Below are 23,010 nucleotides of genomic sequence, written 5' to 3'. Positions count from 1 at the left end.
GGGGCCATTTTGCTGCTAGGTGGAACTCTGCCAGGCTTCGCTCCTCTCTGGATATGCAGGGGTGGGGGTGGGATGGGGGTGATTTGCTTTCCAAGAGAGATGGCTCTGCTCCCTATTACACTCTGTGCCTGGAAGTCTACCGCACAAAACTGTGTCCCAGACTGCCTGGGCCTCACTGCGCTTTCGGCAAAAGCCTCTGCACCTGAAGTCTTCTCCTGTGGAAACCCAAAGCCTCTGTCTGTGGCAAGGTCCGTGAGCCAGACAACTTCTACCAAGGTGCAGCAGCGTGAGGCCCTGACAGCAGGAACCACCAAGATATATGGCTTTGTTAGAGTGCAAATACCAACAAGTCGCAGGCTGCACAGCTATCTGTGCAGAGTGATTTGCTCTGCCCTGGAGAAAAGTCCCACAGGATGCCTAGTGCTCCATATGGTAGCAGGCAGCTTGGTGTTTTGTCCTCTTTTGCCCTGAACTGTAAAACTTCCAGACTAAGTAGAAAAGTGCAGATGTTCCACGCTGGAAACTCAGCATGGTCCTGTGAGCCTCATTTCCTTCTTTCTCCAACAGACCTTAGTTTCTTGGAGTACATAAGCTCATAGGCTGGACTTGGCATCCCCTTGGGACAAGAAGAGACCTTGGGCAAAGACAGGTCTCCAACCCCAGGTAGCTCAGCTACACTTGCATTCTCCTATTTTAAAACTCTTACAAGATGAAGAGTTGTCTTCAGATGGAAGATCTTTCTTGGCTCTAATGTGAATCCTCCTTCCTGCAGTTGAAGATTCTTGGTCATCTGCTGGGCACTGCGGACACGGCAGAGAGATACGCCCTTCACCTTCACAACAGACCCTGTGTTTGAAGACTGTTCTCCTGCCTGCATCAGTTGTCCCTTCTCCAGGATAAACCTCCCAGCACACCCAGTTACCAGGGTTCTGCTGGTGTTTTCTCACCTCAAACGCTCTCTAGTTGCTTCACTTCTTTCCTGAAGTGCTGGAGCTCCATGAAGATGCTCCCCTAGGACTTCACTGTTCACAGCCACTCTGTTAGATCTGCTCTGGTGTGCCAGGACCACAGTTAGCCAAACTTCACCACTCACATTTGTGGGTGTCCAGCACTGCAGCTCTAGCTTAGCTACCCCTGTTAGACACAGATTCATACCCCACCATAGGGAAGGTGCAGCAGCATCCAGAAATCCCAGTACAGGTTTGACCCTGTGGTCAACTCTACAAAGACATGTAGCAGACGTCCCTGCATTCAGTTCAGCTCCTGCTGTCTTGTTTTCCTTTGAAGCATGAAGACATCTGGCCACAACGTGGTGCCAGGTGGAGTAATACACGTTGATAATAGTGTGTAGCCTAGGGCCTTGAAAGGTCCCAGGTTGCACAAAGCAGAGTGAATAAGCAGCAGTGTGTTTTCTGGAGCAGCAGGTCTAGCGGGTAGCTGGATCTGTGGGCTTTTCCCAGGAAGCAGGTAAGTGCCCTGGTGAAGCTTGTGAGGAAGAGATAAGCACAGCATGCAGTCAGCAGAAGCAGAGGAGGGAGGCAGCCCTGGCACCAGGACCCTGCCTCTCTGCAGGTCCTGGGGCCGCAATTCCGCTGCCTCCTTTACAGCCCAGTCCCACTTTCCTTTCCTATTCATGAAAGCACAGCTTTCTGTCTGGAGTGGCTTGAGTTTCTTGTGAACTAGAACTGAAGTGCTGAGCTGGGAAAGCTGCTGGTTTCATTGCTTCTCAGAATAGCAGCTCTTTTTTTTTTTTTTTTTTTCTCTCTAAGCTTTATTTATAAACTGCTGCTGTTGGGAAGTTTTATGACAAAGACAGTGAGTCCAGGAAATCAGCAGTGGTTTCTGTTATCTGGAGCACAACCACACAAGAGAGGGAAAAGGGTATCACACTCCAAGAGCTTGTTCATGGAAATTAGTATCTCATTACTTTGCCCCCTGAGAGTCGGATATTTATAACCCCTCACATCTCTTCCTGCTCCTTCCTGTCACCAACTTCAAAACTTGCTTGTACTTTTAACCCCACAACAGTAGCCAGCAGGCGACAGCCACATTTCTTCCCTTCCCCCATTTCCATGTGTAATGCTTTGCTCACCCGTTGCACAGACAGTTGCAGCAGTTCAGGTCTGCCCCAGTGCAGGCAGACCCGAGCTCTCTCAGTGTTTGGTGCACCCACGGTGGGTCCAAAAATGTAACGCAGGTTGAAAATGTAACAGGGAGCTGTCAGCAGCAGAACACACCCAGAAGTTCCCCACAAGAAGACAAAGTGCTTGGAAGTTCAAGGAGATCTCAAGGATGTCTCAGAGAAGCAGCGCCTAGCAAGCGCTGTGCAAACTGCAATACACAGAAGACATGGACCTACTGAGGCAGGGCCACTGCTCCAGCACTGCTCCTGCACCGAGGGGCAAGCCCACAAAAATGATGTAAGGACTGGAGCGTCTTTCATATGAGGAGGGGCTGAGAAACCTGGGACCTTTCAGCACTGAAGAGGAAGGCCGACATTTTGCACAACAGAATCTGAGTCTCCCCAGGCTTTTGGCACCCACGTTGGTAATATGGCATGGGACAACCTGACCTGTATGCCTACGCCAGACTTGCAGGACACTCGTATGTTGTTCTGAAGGTGATCTGCAAGTGCACCACTTTCTTGTCACCAAAGCCTCACCACTGGAGCCTGTGGACAAAGCCAGCTCCACGCAGGGCAGCCCTGTCCGTGCCACCACCTGACTGAGCATCACACAGCTGCCTCTCAGACAAGAGGTCCTGAGAAATCTTCGTGCCCCTCAGAACAGAGCCAGTGAGGACCTTCTGGCCCAGAGCCTGCTGGCTCAGGGCGAGGATACCACAGACCAGGCTGTGATGCCACAGCAAAGTCTGTGGAGCTGAGTGACTTACAGGCTTGTAAGAAGCTGCCACTGCAGAGGCCACTTGTGAGACCTACACTTCCAGTCCTGCTGTGATAGCAAGTGTGGGAAGCCCCTGTGAGCAGCATAGACACACAGACATAATCACAGATGGATGGTCCACACCTTCCCTTGTCTTTCAGGCAGTGTGCATGGATACAAATGCCTCTAGGCCTCTTCCATGAGCCATGCCTAACACATGATGCTGACACAGGGACACCCCTGTGTATTTCAGATGCTATTCACTTGTCCCCCACCATCTTTTCCACTTTTGAAATTGGATCAGGCCTTGATCTGAATCATTTGGACCATCTTTGTTCTAACACAGTGCTTTGGCCAGAGCCCTCCAACCTGCTCAGGATCCGGCCAGACTTCACTGCTCCCCAAGTGGAGCATCTTGAAGCAATTGTCCTGGGGAGAACAGCTGAGTGGGTGCTTGTTGCCTGCCCAGCCACACAGGAGCAGCAAAGGCGTTCAGGTATAAGGGCTACCAGTGCAGGATCCCCCTCAACTGCATTGCCTTCACTTTCCCCAGCATGATGTGGCCCAGCTGTCCCACATACCCAAATTTCAGGGACCCAAATACTGTACAGGCTAGTCCAAAACACAAGCAACACCTGCCGCATTCCTGAGCAGTGACACTGGGTTACCCCATCAAAGGCTTAAAAGCATTCCCCAGTGACCAAGAAATGGAGACTATGAAACACACCAAGATCTAGATGAAGCCATGAAACACGTGTATCATGAAACATGCGATCTACAGCAAAGAGTGATCATTCCAGGAGTGTCCGCAAAGTCTAGGTGCTAAGGGTGTCACCTACTCCCTATACCTCAGAAAGGAAACCTGCAGCTGCTCATAGAACTTTGGGAAAGGAAATCTTAACTGGGGATAATGCTGGGGAAATATGTGCAACATGGATCAGCTCTTCAGGTGGCGAGATCAACAGCATATCTGTGCCCTCATGGGCTACTTGAAGGCCCCATGTCCATGATGGACCTTTCCAGACCTCCTGAGTCCAAACCCAGCACCTTTCAGTTGACAATCTCCAGCTGAAAATGCCCAGAAGAGAGCTCGGGGACCACCTGGGCTGTACTGCCCTGGCTGCAGTTTGGCTCCAGCTTGTTTGTTCTCACCCTGGTCCCAGCAGCCTGGTGCTCCTCTCTGCTTAGCCTTTGGGGAGCCAGCTCCAGGGGTCCCAGCACAGGGCCCTTTGGACCTTTGCCTTGGGTTTCTTGTGGCCAAAGGACAGCTAGCAGTTGACGGCAGTGCAATCAGACTGGGGGGTTGAGAGCTGGTGCAAATTGCTTTTCAAGGTTGAGGGTGCATTTCATGAGATACAGTGGGCCAAATTAATGCCACATACATACAGCAAGAAGGAAATCTTCCTTCCCATACCAACCCCCTTCCTCCCTGCTTACCTAGTGCCAGCTCCAGCACTCACTGGACCCCTCCCTAAAACAGCAGATAACCCCAGAGCGAAAATGATTCAGCTGCCTGCAAAAATGCATTCATTTTCTCAGGACAACACTAACACAACTAGCTCAGCCCAAGAGATGGGAATGCCTTCACAGTGCTGCTGTAACGAACAGCATGAGCAAGCCACAGGCACCCATACTGGGACACAGATGGAGCTGCGGTGACCCAAATATCCCCCAGGGCCTCCACTGCTGTCTCAGGTGAAGGTATCTGTAACCATGCAGACCTGTCACCCAGCCTCACGCTGGCACCTCACAAGGGGCTGTGGTTTTCTAAGACAGATTCCCATTTCAGACTCTAACCTTTTCTCTAAATTCATTTCAGGCTGCAGAGCCCAGTTACCCTCTCAGACCTTGCCTTGTATCAGGAAATTATATCTTTAAAGGGTGCCGGAGTACTAGTGACCCTGCCGCATGTCTCCACAGCCACTAGATCCATAGAGAGACTCAGGCGCCTCCCTTTAGACGATCCCACACAGGCTGTGCATGACCCCTGTGTGCAAGACTCAGCAGCAGTGAGAGGCAGGGCAGGTGGTACAGGGCAGGAAGGAGGGATGCTTTCAGGTCTTCCAGGGCACCAAGCGCTGCCTTGGGTGCTGCTGTAGCTTCTAAGGGACCGGGCACCCATGACTCTCTGCAGCTTCCCCACAGGATGCCAGCCAAATAGGTCTCCCAGACAGGAGGTTTGCCACGGAGTCTGGCTTCCATTCTCCTTTCCTTCACTCCATACCGTGACTCCAAGTTCTGCATCCAGCATCGAGGCAGGGACCTCCTTGCACTGCTTTGTACCAGCTGTTCCCACCTCTGCTGTAGCCCACCCCATGCCCACAAGCACTGACTGTCTCAACACCACCTTCCCTGGAGCCCAGACTGAGGGAACACAATGCTGAGCAAAGAACTAAAAATGCCTCTCGAATGCACACAGCATGGCCAGTGGCATACAGGAGGGTTTATCCCTCCGCCTGGCACTCTGCTACTTTCACCAGCTTGTCCCTTACACAACAGATGCCTTCAGCAATCAGTGTTCCCAAAAAGGGCAATTGCATTTTAATCCTGACAACGGCAGCAGCAACTGTTTTCCTAACATTACATGTGCCAACAGCTCCCATGGATTTCAGTAGATATTGGCCAAAAATATGCATTTTAGGCTATCACATCTTCTTCTCAGATTATTCCCAATTAATTGATAAAACTCAGTTATGCATCCAGTCCATTTTCTTCACGTAAGAAGAAAACATATCCACATGAAAACTGGGCATCCTCTGGCCACAAGCCCCACTGCTTTGGCCAGCCTCCGGGCACCTGGCACACGTCCACTGTACCAGACCAGTAGTGCTGTTAGAGCCTACTGACTGCCCTGCCGGTGACACAACAAGATTGCTAAAATCCAAGCAGGTAGCAGCAGGACAGCTGCTCCATGAGATATGTACAGCAATGGTTCTTTCACCACAAATACCAACAGATGTTTTCTCTGTTTTTGAGATCAGAAAGAGGTACTGCTCCCTGTCGGCTTTTACTATGATAAAAAGGAGAATGGATGATGCGAGGATTTTTTTGTTGTTGTTTATTTGCTCAAAATAAAATAAACTTTTTCATGCAGAAGTTTTTCCATTAAACAAAAAAATACATATCAGCAAAATCCCTGGCTTAGCTAGCAGTTTTTTCTGCTGAAGCATGGCCTGAGTAGAAATGTCCCATCCAGCTCCAGGAAGATGTTGCAGACTAAGGAAACAGCAATGGCCACTGCAGATATCTTCTCCCCAGAGGTGTCTATAGCCTCCCCAGGTGGTTCAGGCTGTGACAAGGGCCCCTGTAGCAGTCTGTTGTCAGATCTTTCCCTTCTTTATGTAACCAGCAGTTTCTCAGCCCTCACACAGCAGTGACTCATGCACACAGCTCTGTCCTGTCCTTCCCGACCCAGTGGCTCTCATCAGTCCACAGCCCAAGCCAGGGCTCAGCAGAGCTTCCTGGTTCATTCCCTGACATAGAAGGGGATCTGGCTTTAGGACCAAACCCCAGAGGCTTATCTCCAAAGCCTGGAAAAGCCACTGCCGGCTGTGAGCTCAGCCAACAGGCACCAATCACTGACAATCCTCCACGTACAAAGCCACGTGTTACACAGCCTGACATCTTATCTGACTGCAATGGCCGTGATGTTCTGCCCTGCCTTTGGAGGAGGCTGGTCTGAAAGCGTGTCCCCTCACAGTACAGGGGCTGTTCCCCAGTGGCACAGCCTAAGATAAGTAGCTCCTGCTGGTGTAGTTGATTGTACTAGTGGGCATGTCAAAGCCGAAATCCAGATACATAAACACACGGTGCACTCTCCCAGGACACCTCCACACTCTGTCACCATGTGCTGCCAATTAGCTGACAACAACACGATTTGTTTTCAGGAATACTGAGCTGATGAGTAACAAAAATAGGAACCTGAGAAACAGGTCCCGGTGACCTGAATCCCAAGCAGCTCTCCCAGAACAAAACTTTCGGTTGTCCCGAGTCACGCACCCTGTTCCTCTGCTGGCCTTGCAAACCGGAGCAGCTGGGCACCCAACCCACCGGCAACCTCACATCTTACCAAGGCTTCTGCCTCCTCACCAGGCTCACCACAGCCCTCATTACAGTCTATGCTCAGACTGCTTAGTGGTTGAAATAGCGCTTGAGCATCCTAATGCATTCCGGGGCATAAGATGGGGCAGGAGTGGGGCAGGGGAAGTACCGTCAGAGCCATGAGGGTCTGGAAATACCAGGAAGAGCACCATTGCTACATCAACCCAGGGAAAACAACCACTGCCATTTGAAAAACAGCTTGCATAACATGAAGGGAAGAGAGGGCAGATAAATGGCAACAGCTACTTGTGATGGTAATGCAAGAAACACCACGCTACAGCCCCCCTCCAGAGACTCACCACTGAGGCCCTGACTGCCCCACGCCTCCAGATGCAAGACAGTTGCATGAAGCAACTTCAGCAGGCCAGAGAAACCACTAGCAGCTAATCTGCCTGAAGACAGCAGCAATGCAGGCACTAAGAGATAAGAAGAAATAACCTAAATGTCTCTGACTTCATGCCCCAAAGGACAACTGCAAGCTGTGCCCTGCAGGAGCAAGGGGCATTTAGGGAGTCGTCTGGGGAGGCCCCACTGATGCCCAGCTCCAGTGCTCCCGCTGCCACACACCAGATCCTGCTAGGATGATCCTGGGAGGAACTGACAGAGGGAAAGGGCTTCAGACGGGGTCCAGAGAAGACACAGCCTTGAAATGAGAGCCCTAACTCAACAGGCTTATTGACAGAGAAATGAAGTGCTGCTCCATGCTACAGATACTGCCTGAGGGAAATCAGACCAAGACACCCAGAGAGGCCACATGAGCACAAACACAAAGGGAGAGCTAGGCCTCAGGCTAGGCAGTTTCTTAACCTGAAGCAGACCCGTGGGTTCCTGGCATGAGAGGGCATTAGTGTTTTGGCTTGCCTTGCACAGGGAATGGGACACACTGGGGAACCTGGGCAGGAACATCACGGGACTGAAGGAACTGTGCAAGAACAGATCTCCATGTTACTACACGTGGACCGTTCGTTTGTCACCAGAGCTGGCTTGGTGCACCAGCTTGCAGTCCATGGACCACAAACACCAGCTGACAGGAAACCTGAAAGACTTCAAGGTAGAAAAGAAGGATAGGAACAGAAAACACCAAGAGAGCACCAGCGAGGTCTCTGCAAGGCTGATGGCCCAGCCTGTGGCCAGCAGAAGGACAGGGTTGGTGGGACAAGGCTCTGTTCCACAGAGACCTGAGCCGGCATTGCCCTCAGCTCCTTTGGCTGCAGCAAGCCATGGGCTGAGCTGGGAGGGGTGACAGCACGGGGAGGAGGTGAGTGGCGACACGTGCAGCTGGGGCAGGAGCCGGTGACGTGCACAGCACATCCCGGTACCACGTCGGAGGCTGTGCCAGCAAACCGGTCTGGCAGGCTGCCTGCTCCCAGCAGCTCCCAGCAGCTCCCAGCAGCTCCCAGCAGCTCCCAGCAGCTCCCAGCAGCCGTGGGCCAGGTCCAGGCTGCACCTGGGTGGCTGGGTTCTGCTCTGGCTGCCAAAGCAGACCGCACAAGGGAGCTCTCCATGGGGTTAGGAGGGATAAGTGGGATCCTGGCAGGGTGGGGAGAGGCAGCTGGATGGCTGGGGGCCGGGTACTGCACCAGCAGTACTGGGGCTGGCTCTGCTGGTGCAGCCAGCACCCACCATGGTCCAGGTCTGAACCCAAAACAACTGCACAAGTGCAGTGGAGAGCAGAGCAGGGCAAAGCTGCAGGGCAAAGAGCCTGGGATGCTGAGCAGGACGTTGCTGAGCCCCACACTTGCTCTGCAGGCGTCAGTGAGAAGAGGGCAGACCTGCTGCCCCCTGCTCTGGCCCAGCAGCCTGGCCCCAGCCCCACCACTGGTATTTCCAGGCTGGGGTGTGCAGTGCTGGCGGTCCCCACTGCAGGCAGACCCCAGGAGCACACAGGAGCAAAGCAGGAGCGAGCCCAGGGAGGCACCTTGCTGTGCCAGGCTCGCCTCCCTGCCACCTTCCCTAGGCTGGAAGCATGGAGCAGTGAGCGGAGCAGGAAGCAGCCAGCACACGGGGTGTGCTGTGGGCCCAGAGGGAAGCAAGCAAGAGAACGCAATTGAGGAAGCTCATGTCTCAGTTGTGTGCGTCTCAGCCAAAGTCCAAAGCAGGAGGCGCTTACAAAGAACAACAGAAAAATTCCAGCGATGTTATCTGCCCCCACAGAACAAGATTAGCCCAGAGGAAAAAAAAAAAAAAAGAGAGAAGCTGTTTACAAGCTGGGCCAGCCAGCTCAGTGGCTGGAGCACGCCAATGCGGAGGTCAGCTGCTGGCCTGGCTACCTCTGCCACCTCAGAAGAAGCACAAAACCCCTCCGTGCCTTGCTCTGGCCTCAGACCTTTGCACCACTTAGCAGCCCTGGTGGGTGCGATGCTGCTGGTGGTGCGCAGTCCTGTGTCGCCATGAGAGCAGGCAGGCAGCCGTGCATCCCAGGGTACGTGCAGGGAGCCTGCATGTGAGCTACCTGCACGCCTGGCCACAGAGAGGCAGAACCATCTGCAGCAGAGCCATGTTGAGGCACAGCCTTCCCCTCCCCAGCATCTTTGCTGCCAAACCCCAACAAGTTAACGGAGAGCCTACTTTCCCTGGAGCTGGCCACCAGCTGCACACATTTGCTCTCAGCATGCACAGTCCGTGCTTCCAGCAGGGCTATCAGGGAGCAGCCTGTCCTTCACCCCCCTTCCTTGGGACATTTGCACTGCTAGTCTCTGCCTAACACCTTCTGCTTTTTACAAAGTGCTTCTATCTAAATGCAGATGAGGAATCACAGGACAGCGTAGCACCTGCATTCAGCCCTCCCGGAAGAACCTTTTACCACATAGACAGCGGGGAGAGGGAATTTTGGGTGGCTGCTGCATGGCTGCCTAGCCACCAGACCATCATGGTCCATGCCCTGGAGAGAAGCCACACCATGCTCTCTTTGGATCTCTACTTGTTTGAATTCAAATTAAAGTGCTTTTAAGGGACTATAGTTCTTTCATGGTTGACACAGCCACAGTTTGGGATGGAGGGTTTGCCCAGCTCATGCAGTCAGATTCCCCGTGTCCTGCTTGGGGCAATGGTGTTTGCCCCTTAGCTTGTCAACATCAGACCCATCTGGAGACAAGCAATGAGCTCTTAGGGTAAGATAGGCTCTTATTTTAGGTCTCTAAAATAAGCTGCTGTTGGCCAGTACTCCCCTTTGTCAGAAACTCCTGTGAGACAGAGCTACATTCTGTGTCAAGGAGCTTAATATTTAATTGAACTTCTAAATCTTTGCTTGTTGACATAGTTACTTAAAGACAAATTGGAGAAACTCCATTGGAATTTGCTCCTGGTTCAGTGTTTATAGCACCATTGCTTCAGCTGGATTTCTCAGCTTCAAAGTAGAGTTTTTCAAACCACTGTGATCATCCTTACAAACAAAAGATGACAGCACACAGCATTCCTTTCTCCTCTCCCAATTGCCGATAAATGAATCTGCTTGGAAAGCACTACACGTGCAGCAGAAATTCACTAGGATCCTTTCAAGATATGGCACAGAGAACTCCAGAAGCTGAGTGAATGTTTCGTTAAATTGGATGTCACGACATAGTCAAATGTTGAGTAGAGAAGTTTTTAACTCCTTGGCAGTGCAGGGAGAGGCAGTGCACGTGCTCCCCCAGAGAGACCATGCAGGAATTGGACCATGAGGAATCCTTTCACCAAAAATGGAAAAACAGCTAGCAAATTCTGGCACTGTGAGTGGGCAGCATGGGATCTGGGCCACCCCAAGTCCAGCAAGATCTGTTCAGCCACGTTGTGCCTGGCTCATGCCTGTTCTTTCTCTTCAGGAGGCTGTCACACTGGTAAGGAGCTGGCTATGCCTTGGTGAGCTGTTCTGGCAGCTGCAACCCACTCCTACTGGTATCTTCCTCAGGGACCCTTCCTACTCTCCCTTTTTCGAATTCCTGAAATTTAGATGCCATCTTCGTGTGATTGCAGGGGGTCATGTGAGGATAGAAGGTTCGTGGAGAAAGAGATAGGTGGAAGCTGGTTGCCGCCACCCACATATTCGGTCCTGCTCCTGAGAGCACCCAGGAAGACCGAGCTGTGGGAAGCATCCTGAGGGGCTCCCAGCCCTGGGAGCTGGGCTTGGCACACAGCATACGGCCGGGAGCAGCTCCAACACTTCCCAGAGGCATTGGACATCCTGCACAGGTGATCAGCTGCTATGCTGGGTGACTCTGAACATCCAGAGGTGCTGGGAGAAGGGGAAGGAGTAACCCCCCAGAGACAACCCACAGTGTGCACGGGCCAGAGGGGAGGGCAGTGGCACGTGGGCAGCTGCGCACCACAACTGTTTGCATGGCCCTCCACGACTGCATTAGGGAAGCGTGGCAGATGCTATGACTGCCTTGCTGTTTAATAGCTGTCCCTCTTGCACACAATGTTCCCTTGCCATTTTCTGCACCTCAGGGAACTCAGTGCTTGTTCTCATGACTCAGATCTGGCTTTGTCTGACCCAAGGTCCTCCCAGATGCCAGAGTCAACCACCCATGCCTCACACTGCTTTGCCCATGGGAGGTACTGCAAGCCAAAAGAATGCAAGAAGAGCAGCTATTCCGATGTCTGGCATGCTCTGTACTTTAGGGGGGGAAAAAATGCTTCAGGAATCCTTTGTGATTCAGATGAGGAATTAAGTTGTTGTGGAGCTGATTTATGCACACTGCTGCCCTGCATCTGCCCACAGCCATGGACCCAGTTACGGCAGCATGAGACAGTTTTACCTGATGAATCTCAACTTAGGTCACACCCCTGCAGATTTCCAGCCTTCCGCTCCACATTTCTGCTCTTTGTCCTTCAGTGAGTGGGGGACTGCAAAGGGACTTCTTCTGGATGTTTGTCCTTCAAAGACAAGCTTCGCCCTTGACAGATATTATTTCAAATTGCTTTTAGCTTCTATCTGCACACCTCAGTTGCTTTGAAACTTGCAGGAGCTCTGCAGAGCCAAGCATGGAGTTAGACTCCAAGAATTTTTGAATGATGAGGTTCCTCAGATCCTTCTGTTGACACCCAAATATATGGCTCACATGGTTACTCAAATTGTTCTGCAGTCTCCATGCAAAGGTAAAATTACACCCTATAGCAGAGGGTGGGTTCTAAGATGAAATGTATAGTGGGAATTGCTTGGTCAGAGGAAATTCCACAAAATAACCTCTACCTGGTCTCCATCCATCAGTACCTCCTACATCCTACTTCTAACCACTCCCCACCTCTACCCCCAGCCATACTTTGAGAGAGAGAGAGGGAGAGAGGGAGAGAGGGAGTGAGAGAGAGATCTTGGACTGTAGGTCAGTGACTGGAATTAGCAAGAAACAGTTGCCACATATGCAAAACATTTAAAACATTGCAAAATAAAAGTGTTCATGTCTGTGCTTACAAAAAGCTCCTGTCCTTGCCACCTCTTGTCCCCAGGGTTTTGGGGACACACAGATATTGCCACAGTGATATCACTGGAGCTGTGCAGTCAATGCATGATGACAAAGGATAAAATATGGGGAGGGAACATCTTCTATAAGCAAAACCACAAGTAACACAAGCTATCTGTAAAACAGGCTGCAAGCACCCTCCTAAGAGTGAAAAGAAAATTTTGCAATGTTCTGGTGGTCAGATTGCTAAACTGATGCCCACCCACATGGGTGCCTTGACCTGGGACACAAACACACAGGTGGCACTTCCAGATTCCGAGTCATGCAGAGCCAAACCAGTGCCTCTGGAGCAGCAATCTCATTACCAGGTAATCCACCTTCCATAACATAGGGCTGATGACACCAGCATAGCCAGACTGGGGAAGTCCCATCTCAGGAAGCCGTGAATGACACACTCCTGGAGGTGGCTTATGTGATGACTTTAAGGCAGAGACGGCCAAGCGACAGCCCCCAGGCTGGATCTGATACGCAGGCAGTTTATCTGCTTTCCCGGAAAGGCGAGTCAGTCCATGGGCTCGTTACAGATGGCAGGGCATGGGGAGATGGAGGAGAGATTGCAAACCCGGGGCTAGACCAAGTCATATGAAGTGCCATGTAAATAAATACAGCTGCAGTGGTTTGGGTCCTTAATACTTGAGAACTCAGTGTGACAAGGAAACACAGCTTCTTCTGCGCCAAAAAGACTACTGGGCAGCATGAAGCGCATCAAACGGGTCTGTGCTGGTCCTTGTGAAACAAAATATTGCTGGTTAGAGAAGGGGAGGTCCTCAAGACACAGAGCACAGGACAACGGCAGGCAGTGTGGCAGACACACATCTCTCTACTGCCGTGCCTCCCACACCCATACCCTTCCCTTGCAGGCACTCAGTCCCTCTCAAATCACCACAGGTTATGCCAGTGAAACATCCAGGGGACAACGTAACAAGATGGATCAGACAGCTGATCTCAGACGAGGAAGCTCCATTTCTGGTCAAATTATTTTCAGTCTGGATGAGTTGCTGATCTGGCTTCTCTTTCCCGAAGGAGAAGGGACATGAACCAGTGTGAAGAGGGAATAGATTTTCATGCTTCACGTACAGTAAGCATGCTCTTTCATCTGCCGACCTGTTTCCAAAGTGAATGAGCTATTTACCACCCTTGGGGTCTTCTGTAATTCAAATGCAAAGAGCCCCTTCTCCCTGTTCCACTTGTACAGGAATCCCTGCCACTGGCCAGAACCTGCACTCCACACTGCACCGCTCCTCCGAGAGAGAGAGGCTTTCTTGTCTGGAAAAAATTGCAAAGATGAGGGCAGACACTCCCCTCATGTTTGCTTCTCACCTGGGTGTGCATCTGCATAAGAACTCTCAGTCAGACAGGTATTTGTACGTGAGCGTGTGTTTATTAGCACTAAAAATGCATTTGTCAAAATCTCTAGAGTTAAAAAACAATCATTACATAATTACATTAAACAATTAAACAACTGATTCATCACTTAGAGGCTCACCAACAACACCTGAAACTCATCCCAGCCACTTAAGAAGGCAGAAGGTGACAAACAAAAGCAGCTCCCAGAATGTCCTGGAGGTTAATGGCCCTGTGCTCTGCCCTGGTAAGGGAAGACGCTTTCTGTTCCTGGCTGCTTACGTCTAGAAGCTGATGGCTTCTGGGCATTATCTGCTCTAAGCTGCTGCTGCTTTAAGGCGTTCTGATACAGAGATATTCTATACAAGTAACCCTTCAGGTCAGTGCTGTGTGATTAGGCACTCACCCGCAATGCCTGTGCTGCCTAACTTCAGTCCCTTCATGACAGTATATACTTAGACCTCATTTCTCCAATAATGCAGTTAAAAACAAACCTCTTCAGCAACCTTTGAAAAGCTTTGTTGGCACTTTCTTCTGCTCAGTGGGGTCCGTGAGCATAATGAATATGCAGAACACAAAAATGCTACCTAGCTCAATGCAACAGCCTGCTCCAAGTCTCCTGAAAAGTTCTGTATTCTTATTTGAGCCATGATCTGTAACACTGAAGTTAAAGGCTGCACAGGAAAGCACACAAACAAAAGTGGAATGAAGTTCGGGAAGCAAGTTTAACTTTGCCATCACCTGCCTTCCAAGCGGGTAACCATGCAACACTAATACCTTCAAGAAAGAATTCTCTGGGTTCTTTCAGAACACAAAAATAAAGGGGAAAAATCACTACTGTGCTTTTGTACACTACTAGAAAGTGTCATGGCCTGTAGAGAGCACCAGTGTCACTGCAGGTCCATGGTAAAATAATTTGTCTAACATGGGTCTGTGGACAAGCATGTGTGTTCCACTGGGACACAGCAATCAAAAGCTGCACTAACGAGGTAAAGACACTACTGCAGAAAGTTATACTAGCAAATCTCTGCCTGTAACATTCGTGTGCTGGTAGCTCTGCTCAGACAATACTGGTGCATCCCTGCCAGGAGGACACCGCTGGCAGAGTAATCAACGCACCTAGTCGATGCCGCTAAGTAACTGACCTCAGTCACCTGGGCTGGTAAGGCTGCACCGTGTGGTAGCACCCCATTGCTGACCGCACAGCCAGAGCTGCCATCAAGCAAGGGTCCTTCTCACAGGAGCCGGCACCCTCCTGCACCAGGGTGCACACTCACAGGGGCCAGTGTGCTGCAGCCCTCCACATGTGCATGCACATCCTTCGACACGAACAAGAAACACAGCACGGCCACCAAAATGGGTCCCTGCACCCCCAGCCAGCCACGCGATCAGGTAGAAAGTCTTTGTCAGAGGGACGCTGGGGAAGAGGAAAGCACTGGTGGGGTGACTCCCTCCTGAGAGCTGATCTTACACGGCTGGCGATATTAAAGGCAAACAATGTCCCTGCCCAGGAGACAGGTGAGGACTATGTCAAATGCAAGAGAACGCAACGCAAGCAAATGCGGTTCAAAATTAATGCTTCACGTGAGTGCACCACCATGCCCTGCACGCACGGGCTGGGAACAGAAATGAGCCGCCTGAGGCTCCACAGCCACCCCAGGCCCAGTCCTTACCCCAAAGCACATGAGCCCAGCACTGAACGGGGATGACCCACGTTTTCTGCAGCCTGCAGTGCCTGGAGGAACTGTGGCACCTGTACGACGCTGAGGGCTCCCCAGTCCCACCCACGGGGACTCCGTTGTTCCGCGCTCCCACCCCGCCGCTCCACAACCTCTGCCCTTGGTATCAACACGCGACACCAGGATGGCGCACGCACCGCCTGTGCGGGCTGTAACACCAGGCAGCGCGGCTGGATCACGGCATCCTGCTCAGGGCAGAGCCGGCCTTAAGGCCCCCTCAAGGACTAGGAATCCCCAGCAGAGCACCTGCAGGACGCTGGGCGCCGCTGGGCTGCCGGCCCTGGAGCCCACCCACCCTTCTCCTCCCCGACCTGCCCGAGGAGCCAGCGCCTCGGATCCGAAGGGGGGGCACCCGAGCAGCGGGGACGTGCCACCTCCGGTGCCCTGCACGCCGGAGGCAGCCGGCCCCCTCCTCCCTCCTCCCTCCTCCCTCCCTCCCTCCCTCCTCCCTCCCTCCAGTCGCGCCACGCCGCGATCCCGGGGCGCTCCGAGCGCGGCTCGCGGAGCTCGCGGAGCCCCACGGCAGCCGCACCGCGGCCGCCCGCTGCCCTCCCGCCCCGTCAGGGGCCGGGCGGCCCCGGGCCGCGCTCCAATGGGTGGCGGGGGGCCGGGCCCGGCGGCCCGCCCCTGCCCGCGCCTCCATAAGAGCGGAGCGCGGCGCCCCGCGCCCGGCGAGCCGAGGCGGCCGAGCGGGCGCTGAGGGGGCGCGGAGGCCGCGCGGCCCCGGGGCGGTGCGGTGCGGAGCCGCGCGGGCAGAGCCCGGCTCCCCGGGGCGGCGGCGGGGGGGCCGCAGCTCGCCTCGCCTCGCCGGGACGGGGCGGCGCTGTGCCCGCCGGGCAGCCGGGGCGAAGGCGGGGGTTGCTCCGGGATCCTCGGTAAGAAGTCGCCTGGGACGGGAGCGGGGAGCGGCGCCGCCCGCGGGAGCCTCGCCCGGAGCCGCGCGTCGCCTGGCGGGGGCCCGGAGCCATGGCTGAGCACACGATGATGTCCGTGAGCCACGGCGGCGCCGGGCTGCAGAGCTACCGGATGGGCGTGAGCGGGCTGCAGGGGCCGCCGCAGCACGGGCAGCACGTGCTGAGGACGCTGCCCGCCGCCGGCCAGATGGTGCCGTACGGAGGGGCCGCGATGGATGGCGCCATGAGGCCGAGACCCACCCTCGGCGGACAGATGAGCCACCACCAGATGCAGAACGCGATGATGTTCAGTGGCCCGAGCCAGCAGCAGCAGTACATGGGGCCGGTGGGCACCCAGCAGCTCATGGCTAGCATGCACCTACAGAAACTCAACACCCAGTACCAGGGTCACCCGCTGGGTATGAGCAACGGGCCCATGGGAGCTGGTGCTCAGCAGTACAGAGTGGGGCCAAGCCAGCACCCGGGCATGCAGCACATGCCCTCACCGGCGCTGACCTTGAATGTTATGGACACTGATCTCATAGACGAGGAGGTTTTGACATCCCTTGTCCTGGAACTGGGGTTGGACCGGATTCAGGAGCTGCCAGAGCTGTTCTTGGGACAAAACGAGTTCGACTTCATTTCAGACTTTGTTAGCAAACAGCAACCCAGTGCCATCAGCTGTTGAGGGGTTTTGAGCTCCTCCTTGTGTCTTAGTGGTTTTGAGTTTGTTTATAACTTCCTTCTCCACCTGCCATCCTCCTCCCTTCCCATGCCTTGCCCTGTCCTGGATTCCTGACCTCCCCAAAGAGACAATCATCGGACACTGGCTTGCAATGGATTGCTTTTCTCTTCTGTGTGGTTTTTCATTTGGGAGTTCCTGGGGAGGGGGTGTGTACCCCGAACAGAACAGATCAAGAGCTCTTGCTGTAGAGCTGCCTCTAAATGGCATTAACAGGATTTCTGGCTTAGTAGAAATAATGAACTTACGACTTTCCACAACTAGGCTTTGAGCACAGGAAGTGATGGGCAGCTGGCAACCCTGCTGGTAGCTGGATTTGCTGGGGGATTCTCTGGTGCCAGCAAAGTTAAAGGACCCCTGAGAGAGGATTGTCTCCCTGCCTGGTGCATGGTTTGAAACAGTTTCCCCTTGCAAACATGGGTGGGGCTAGATATTTCTTGGGACTTCTTACTGTGACAGTAAAAAGGTCTTCAGTCTTGTCTGTTCAGCTCAGAAAGGGGGCACTTCCCTTCCAGCAAGCTTTTTTTCCGTACTGGCTGAGAAAAATAAACTATGCCTTGGGGAAGGGTGTGCGTAGGTGCCTGAATGTTCATTTCTGTGAAACTTCAGATCTCTGACCCATACAGCTAATCAACTGTAAAATTTACTGAGCGTTTGGGCTGATTTAGGCATAAGGCTTAAAGCTGCAGTCTAGCTCCACTTTTTTTCCACCTCTGAAACCAAATAAAGACCATGCAACTGTATATTCCAGATCTAATCTTATTTATTTTTCCTATGATTATTTATTTGCAAAGGGCTCCTTTTGTTAGTTGTCTTTGGGACTGCTGGGAATGATGCATGGAGAGTACTGCAGCTTTAAGATGCTGGCTTCAAAAAAAGAAAGCCTGGGATAGTTTTCAAGCTGCTCTTCAGGCAGTCGCTTCAACGCAAGGTCTTTATGCTGAACACACTGGGCTGTGTAAATCCAACACCCTTCTGAATGTGATAAAGATGACTTGATTCCTAATTCCCTTACTCAGAAAAGGTTAAATGTGAGAGCTAGTGGGGTTTTGTTTCCTCTGCTGTCTCTTGTTTCCAGGCACTGTGGAAAGCTCCTGTTAACTCCTAGTTGCTGCTGCCCCCTGCTGCTGACAGCTTCTGGCAGCTGTCATTCAACGACCAAGTGAGAATGTACAGATGAATTTGCAAATAAAAGCTGAAACATCTCCAGTGTGCATTTGTTTAGTGCTTGTCTCTGGCACAGGTGCAGTGTTGAGCACTGGGGAGAAGTGGTTTGTTTTCTTGTTTTTTGCTCTCATCAGTGGGCTGCGAATCCAGTCACTAGTGTTCCCAGCCCGACCCCTAAGCTGTAAGGGTTGTTCGTAGTTTAATGCTTGAACTAAGTCAGCCCTTCAGGTGTGACTGGGAGGATGGCATGCTCTTCCTCTGTACTGAGGGTAGTTTCCCAATGCGGACGGTGGTTGCCCTGTCACAGTGGCTGCTGCTTGCAAGCTGTGCAGTCCTACTCCTGGCTGATCCAAGGTGCCCAGAAAAGAGGATGGTGACGCCTTACGCTTCTCTCAGACCAAGTGCAACTCTAACAGCTGGGTTGCAGCTATGCTAAGAGATCTCTGCTGCTGTTTTCTATACCACGAAGGCTCTAAAATTCAAGACAGCCTTTGGGATCTCTTATTCCTCCATAGCTGAGATTTTTCTTTCTAAAGGGCTGCTGACCAGTCTTCTTGCAATTCAGGAATATTCCAGGGATATTCTACTGTCTTGTAGAGATGGGGCAGTGGGTGCTGTTATTGAAGTGGCTAGATAACTTCGACCACGCTTCAGATTCTCAGATTGCCTGTCACTGTCCCCTGGCCCTGTTCCTTGCACAGCTCAATAGCAAGTGTTAAAGTCCTGTCCTCTCCTTGTGAAAGCTGTTGGTGATTATGCTTGTGCAAGCTGGAGAGCTGATCAAAAAGTAAATGGCAGGACTTGTGCTGCAAGTGCAGAGGGAACTGCTTGGGCTGTTTACGACAAAGAAGAACTTTGCTTCTCTTCACAGAGTTTGCACAGAGGTTGTAGTTAAGTGGCTAGCAGTTGGTGACTGGTTTTATTCCTCAGAGTAAAAGTAGCTGAACCCCCAAATTAACAGGCAAGTTCTAGGCTGTCAGGCGTAGTTGGGGGGCAAGCAGGTTGTGTGATACACTATCGTGGCCTGTAGTGTTACAGCTACAAAGCAGGGAACCGTGTCCACCCCACAGCTGCAGGACTGTCAACTTCAGTATTCTGTGAAGTGGTTTCCCAGGAACAGGAACACATTTCTCTGTAAGAAGTATTTGGCATTTGATGCAATCTGGACAGAGGAACATGTCTGCATATCCTCTTGGCTCTGTCTCTACATCCTGTTGGAAGGCTGTGCAGTGCAATGTTGGTTTAAGTCAGAGCACAGGAGCTGAAACTACCAGAGATGCAGAGTGACTGGAGGGTCCCAGTCAGAATTGTCTTGGGAATTTGTCCTAGCAGGCTTAGTTGAGTTTATTTCAGTGTCAAGTTTGTTTTTTTTTTTTTTTTTTTTTTTTTTTTTTTACAAATACAGACTTCAGAGCAGGATTGAATTCCTCAAGTGTGTTACCTCTGCTTTTCCCCAAAATATAGTGCTATGGTCAGCCTGTGTGATTTCCTAGACATCTCAGGCCAAAACCATGTATGGTTTCTGCTAGGGGTTTATTGCTAGGTGTTTTCACTGGGTTAGACTGGATGAGTCCAGTCATCACCTCCTTCCTAATGCCTTCTTGGTTTAGGTGCAGTTTCAACTACACTTCTTCATGCTGCCTACTTTGTAAGCCTCGTGTTAGTCACACACGTCCTGCTGCAGCAGTAGGAAGTGCAGCTTGGGCTGCTCTGTTCTCCTTCACCCTTCTGCTTGACAGGGAAATCTGGCCATCCAGGTTTCCTGGCAGGGTGGCTGGCACGGCGCAGTGAGAAGTGCCAGGTGGCATAATGGGGAGACCCAGCTACCTGGGTCTGCAGACTAGTTTCTTGAAGTCATTCGAGATTATCAAAAATGCGTCTGTGCTGAACTCTGCCTTTCTCAACAAGCTGTCACTGACCGGCAGCAGGGTGATGCTCCAAAGCACTGATGTCTGTAGGGGGCTGGCAGGCACCACAGAGCGCTGCAAACCATTGCTGAATGACAGCACCAATCAGCCTGGACGCTGAGGACAAAAGTGGCCTCCATGCAGGATGTGTTCCTCCAACCCAAAGACGACTCCTTGTATCGTGTGTTTGTGTGCACAGAAAACAGGTGCGAAGCACCTCTGATCTTGGCTGGACCCTCTGTTACAATCCAAACAGACTCTGTAATTGTACCCATGGAGCCTGGATCTTGAGGCAGCCTCTGAGAGTACGTGAGCGTGAAAGTACGGAAAGGCATATACACCCCTGTCTGACCACACGTGTTCTCAAGGTGACGGAGTCTGCTGATAATGCTCGGTGGTGCAGAGTAGCAGAGGACTGGAGAAGGATCAGCTAATAGTGAGTGACTGGGCAATAGGATGAGCAATGACTGGTAAATATAAAATGATATGTGTAGAATTGATCTTTCTTGACTTCACGCACAGTGCTGATCTCTTAAACTAGCTACAGTCCCTCAGGAAAGATCTTAGTGTTATAACGAATATTCCCATGAAAAAATCTTAGCATGCTGTTCAGCAGGAGACAGAAAAGCAGCGGGAAGGCTGGAAGTCATTTCTCTCCATTAGGAGAGAAATAGAAAGAAGAATCAAACAATGAGTGTCCTACAGTATAAATACACAATTTAGCTGCATCCTGTGTACTGTCTGTACTAGTGAATTGTCCCAAATGCTGGCCTTATTATCACAAAAAAAAAAAAAAAAGATAACAAAGCTAGAGAAGCTGTAGAGAAAGGGAAAACACCTGAGGCAGAGAAATGTTTCACAAAAAAGAAAAAGCCCAAAAATACACTGTGACTCTTCAGCTGGGAGGCAAAGGACTGGGTGGCAAAGTTTGATAAAACAAGTAACAGGGAAGGCGAGTAGGGAATGATTTTCTCCAAGTGTAATGGAAGGTATCTGCTGATCTCTGCAGATTTAGGTACTGGAGGCCAGGTTCACACCTGAGTGAGCAGAGGTATCTCTTCATGCAACATGTAGCTCAAACAGTAAAGCTCTTCCTGACAGTGATTGCTTGGGGGGGACGGGGGGAGGACGACACACGTTACATGAATTCTTTTGTATGATCAAAAACCCAGCTGACGGTTAAGAACTGTTAAGAGCAGAGTAGGAAGCTCCGCAGAGGCCATCCCTGGATGGCTGCATGGATCACCTCCAGCTTGGACATTGTGTGCTGTCCTCTTCCTACCGCCTCCCTGGCTTAGAGGAGAGGGTGGAACTGGGAAAGGTTCAGAGAAGGGCAGCTAGGGTGTTCAGAGTTGTGGGGCAGCTTCTGTGTCAGAAGCTAACCAGAACTTCTGTTCAGAACCAGAGCTAACCAGAACCAGAGCTAACCAGAACTCTGTTCAGAAAGGATCTGAGAAGTGATGCCGTTGTTCACTCTTCTGCCTGTGAGAGAAATAAGCATTAATTATAATGCTAATAATAATAATAATAATGGCAATAATAATAATAATAATGGCAAATTACAGATCCAAAGCAAATTGAAGGAGGTGGGTTTTTCTACAGCAGATGGTTGGGCTGTGGGACTCCACTTGACAGGTCATCGTAGATACGCAAGGTTGCTGAGGGTTTGAGGCACAGCTGGACAGCTTCCTGAAAAAGAAATCCATGGAGGGTTTGTAAGCACATTAAAAATGTCTCGCTTAGGAGGCTGCAGAACAAGAGAGGGTTAAGAACTGGAAAACTGGCCAGGGCAGTGACATGTGTGCTTGCCTTATACCTGTGTTCTTCCAAAGCCATCCACTGAGGACAGTCTTGGAGGCAGGATATGAAACTAGACAGTGTTTTGCCTGACCCAGGACATCCCTTATGCCACAGGATGTGATAGGTGCTGAGACACGTGGCTTCAAACAGCAGATAGACAAAAGACTCGAGGAAAAAATCCACCTAAATAAAGATCCTGGTTTTGATCCAGGATGTTTCTGAGCCACAGATCATTCAATGCCAGAGAGTGAACCTGGGAAGGAGCACTGCAAGCCTGCCAGGCTTCCCTCTGCCCTAGGCGCTGCTGTCAGACACACCTCAAGGCAGCACTGTGTACCCCAGGAACCTGCGGTCTGACAAAGCCCAGTGTGTCACCCATCCGTGTGTGGATCATCCCTCGCTGTCCATAACCAGAAATTTGGATTAAGATGATAACTGCTGGGGAAGGCCAAGGCAAAAGTCCATCTAGCCCTGGAGAGGAAATTTGAAAAACCGGGTGATTGTACATGGTCCTTATGATGCTCCCTCACAGGTTTTGGAAAGTAGTGGTCTGAGGAGCTCCTGAGACACACATTACATCTTTACCATGTTAAATACACAGCTGTGGACCTAACCTCCCTAAGCATACATTCACTTTTTAATTCATTGATATGTTTTACTTCAGCAGTATCTTTTGCCAATGAAATCTGCGAGGGAGTTATGAAGGTGTAAGCAAACTCTTCCTAAGATGTTTAAGCTCTGTAAGCTCTGCAAGCAGCAGTTTTGTATCAAGCTGAGGTTCCAGACCAGCTCACACTGAGCTGTGCACCCCAGAAAGAGAAACAAAGAGAGTTAAAGCTGGCCCAGCGCAATGACCTGAAGCACATTCCCATCTCCAGCTACAGACATTGCTACTAACAAGTTATTTGCTCCAGTAACTCCTTTTCCTTCTTACTTTGCAGTCTCTTTTCAGAACACACTGGACCAGGCAAGATATTTCCAGATATTCCCAAAATTA

The 23,010-nt window shown here is 51.5% G+C and overlaps 1 protein-coding gene across 1 annotated transcript; it reads left to right on the top strand.

The window, feature by feature from the left end:
• Nucleotides 1–16,187: 16,187 nt before the first annotated feature.
• On the top strand, nt 16,188–18,348 carry CITED4 (Cbp/p300 interacting transactivator with Glu/Asp rich carboxy-terminal domain 4). The gene has a single exon (XM_083810195.1). The coding sequence runs from the start codon at nt 16,471–16,473 to the stop codon at nt 17,083–17,085; it is 615 nt and encodes a 204-aa protein (XP_083666321.1). The 5' UTR covers nt 16,188–16,470; the 3' UTR covers nt 17,086–18,348.
• Nucleotides 18,349–23,010: the final 4,662 nt, after the last annotated feature.

This window comes from Anser anser (assembly GCF_964211835.1).
Source record: "Anser anser genome assembly, chromosome: 24".
Taxonomy (NCBI): domain Eukaryota; kingdom Metazoa; phylum Chordata; class Aves; order Anseriformes; family Anatidae; genus Anser; species Anser anser.
The sequence above is the reverse complement of the archived record's forward strand: the minus strand, read 5'-3'. Positions and strand labels throughout refer to the sequence as shown.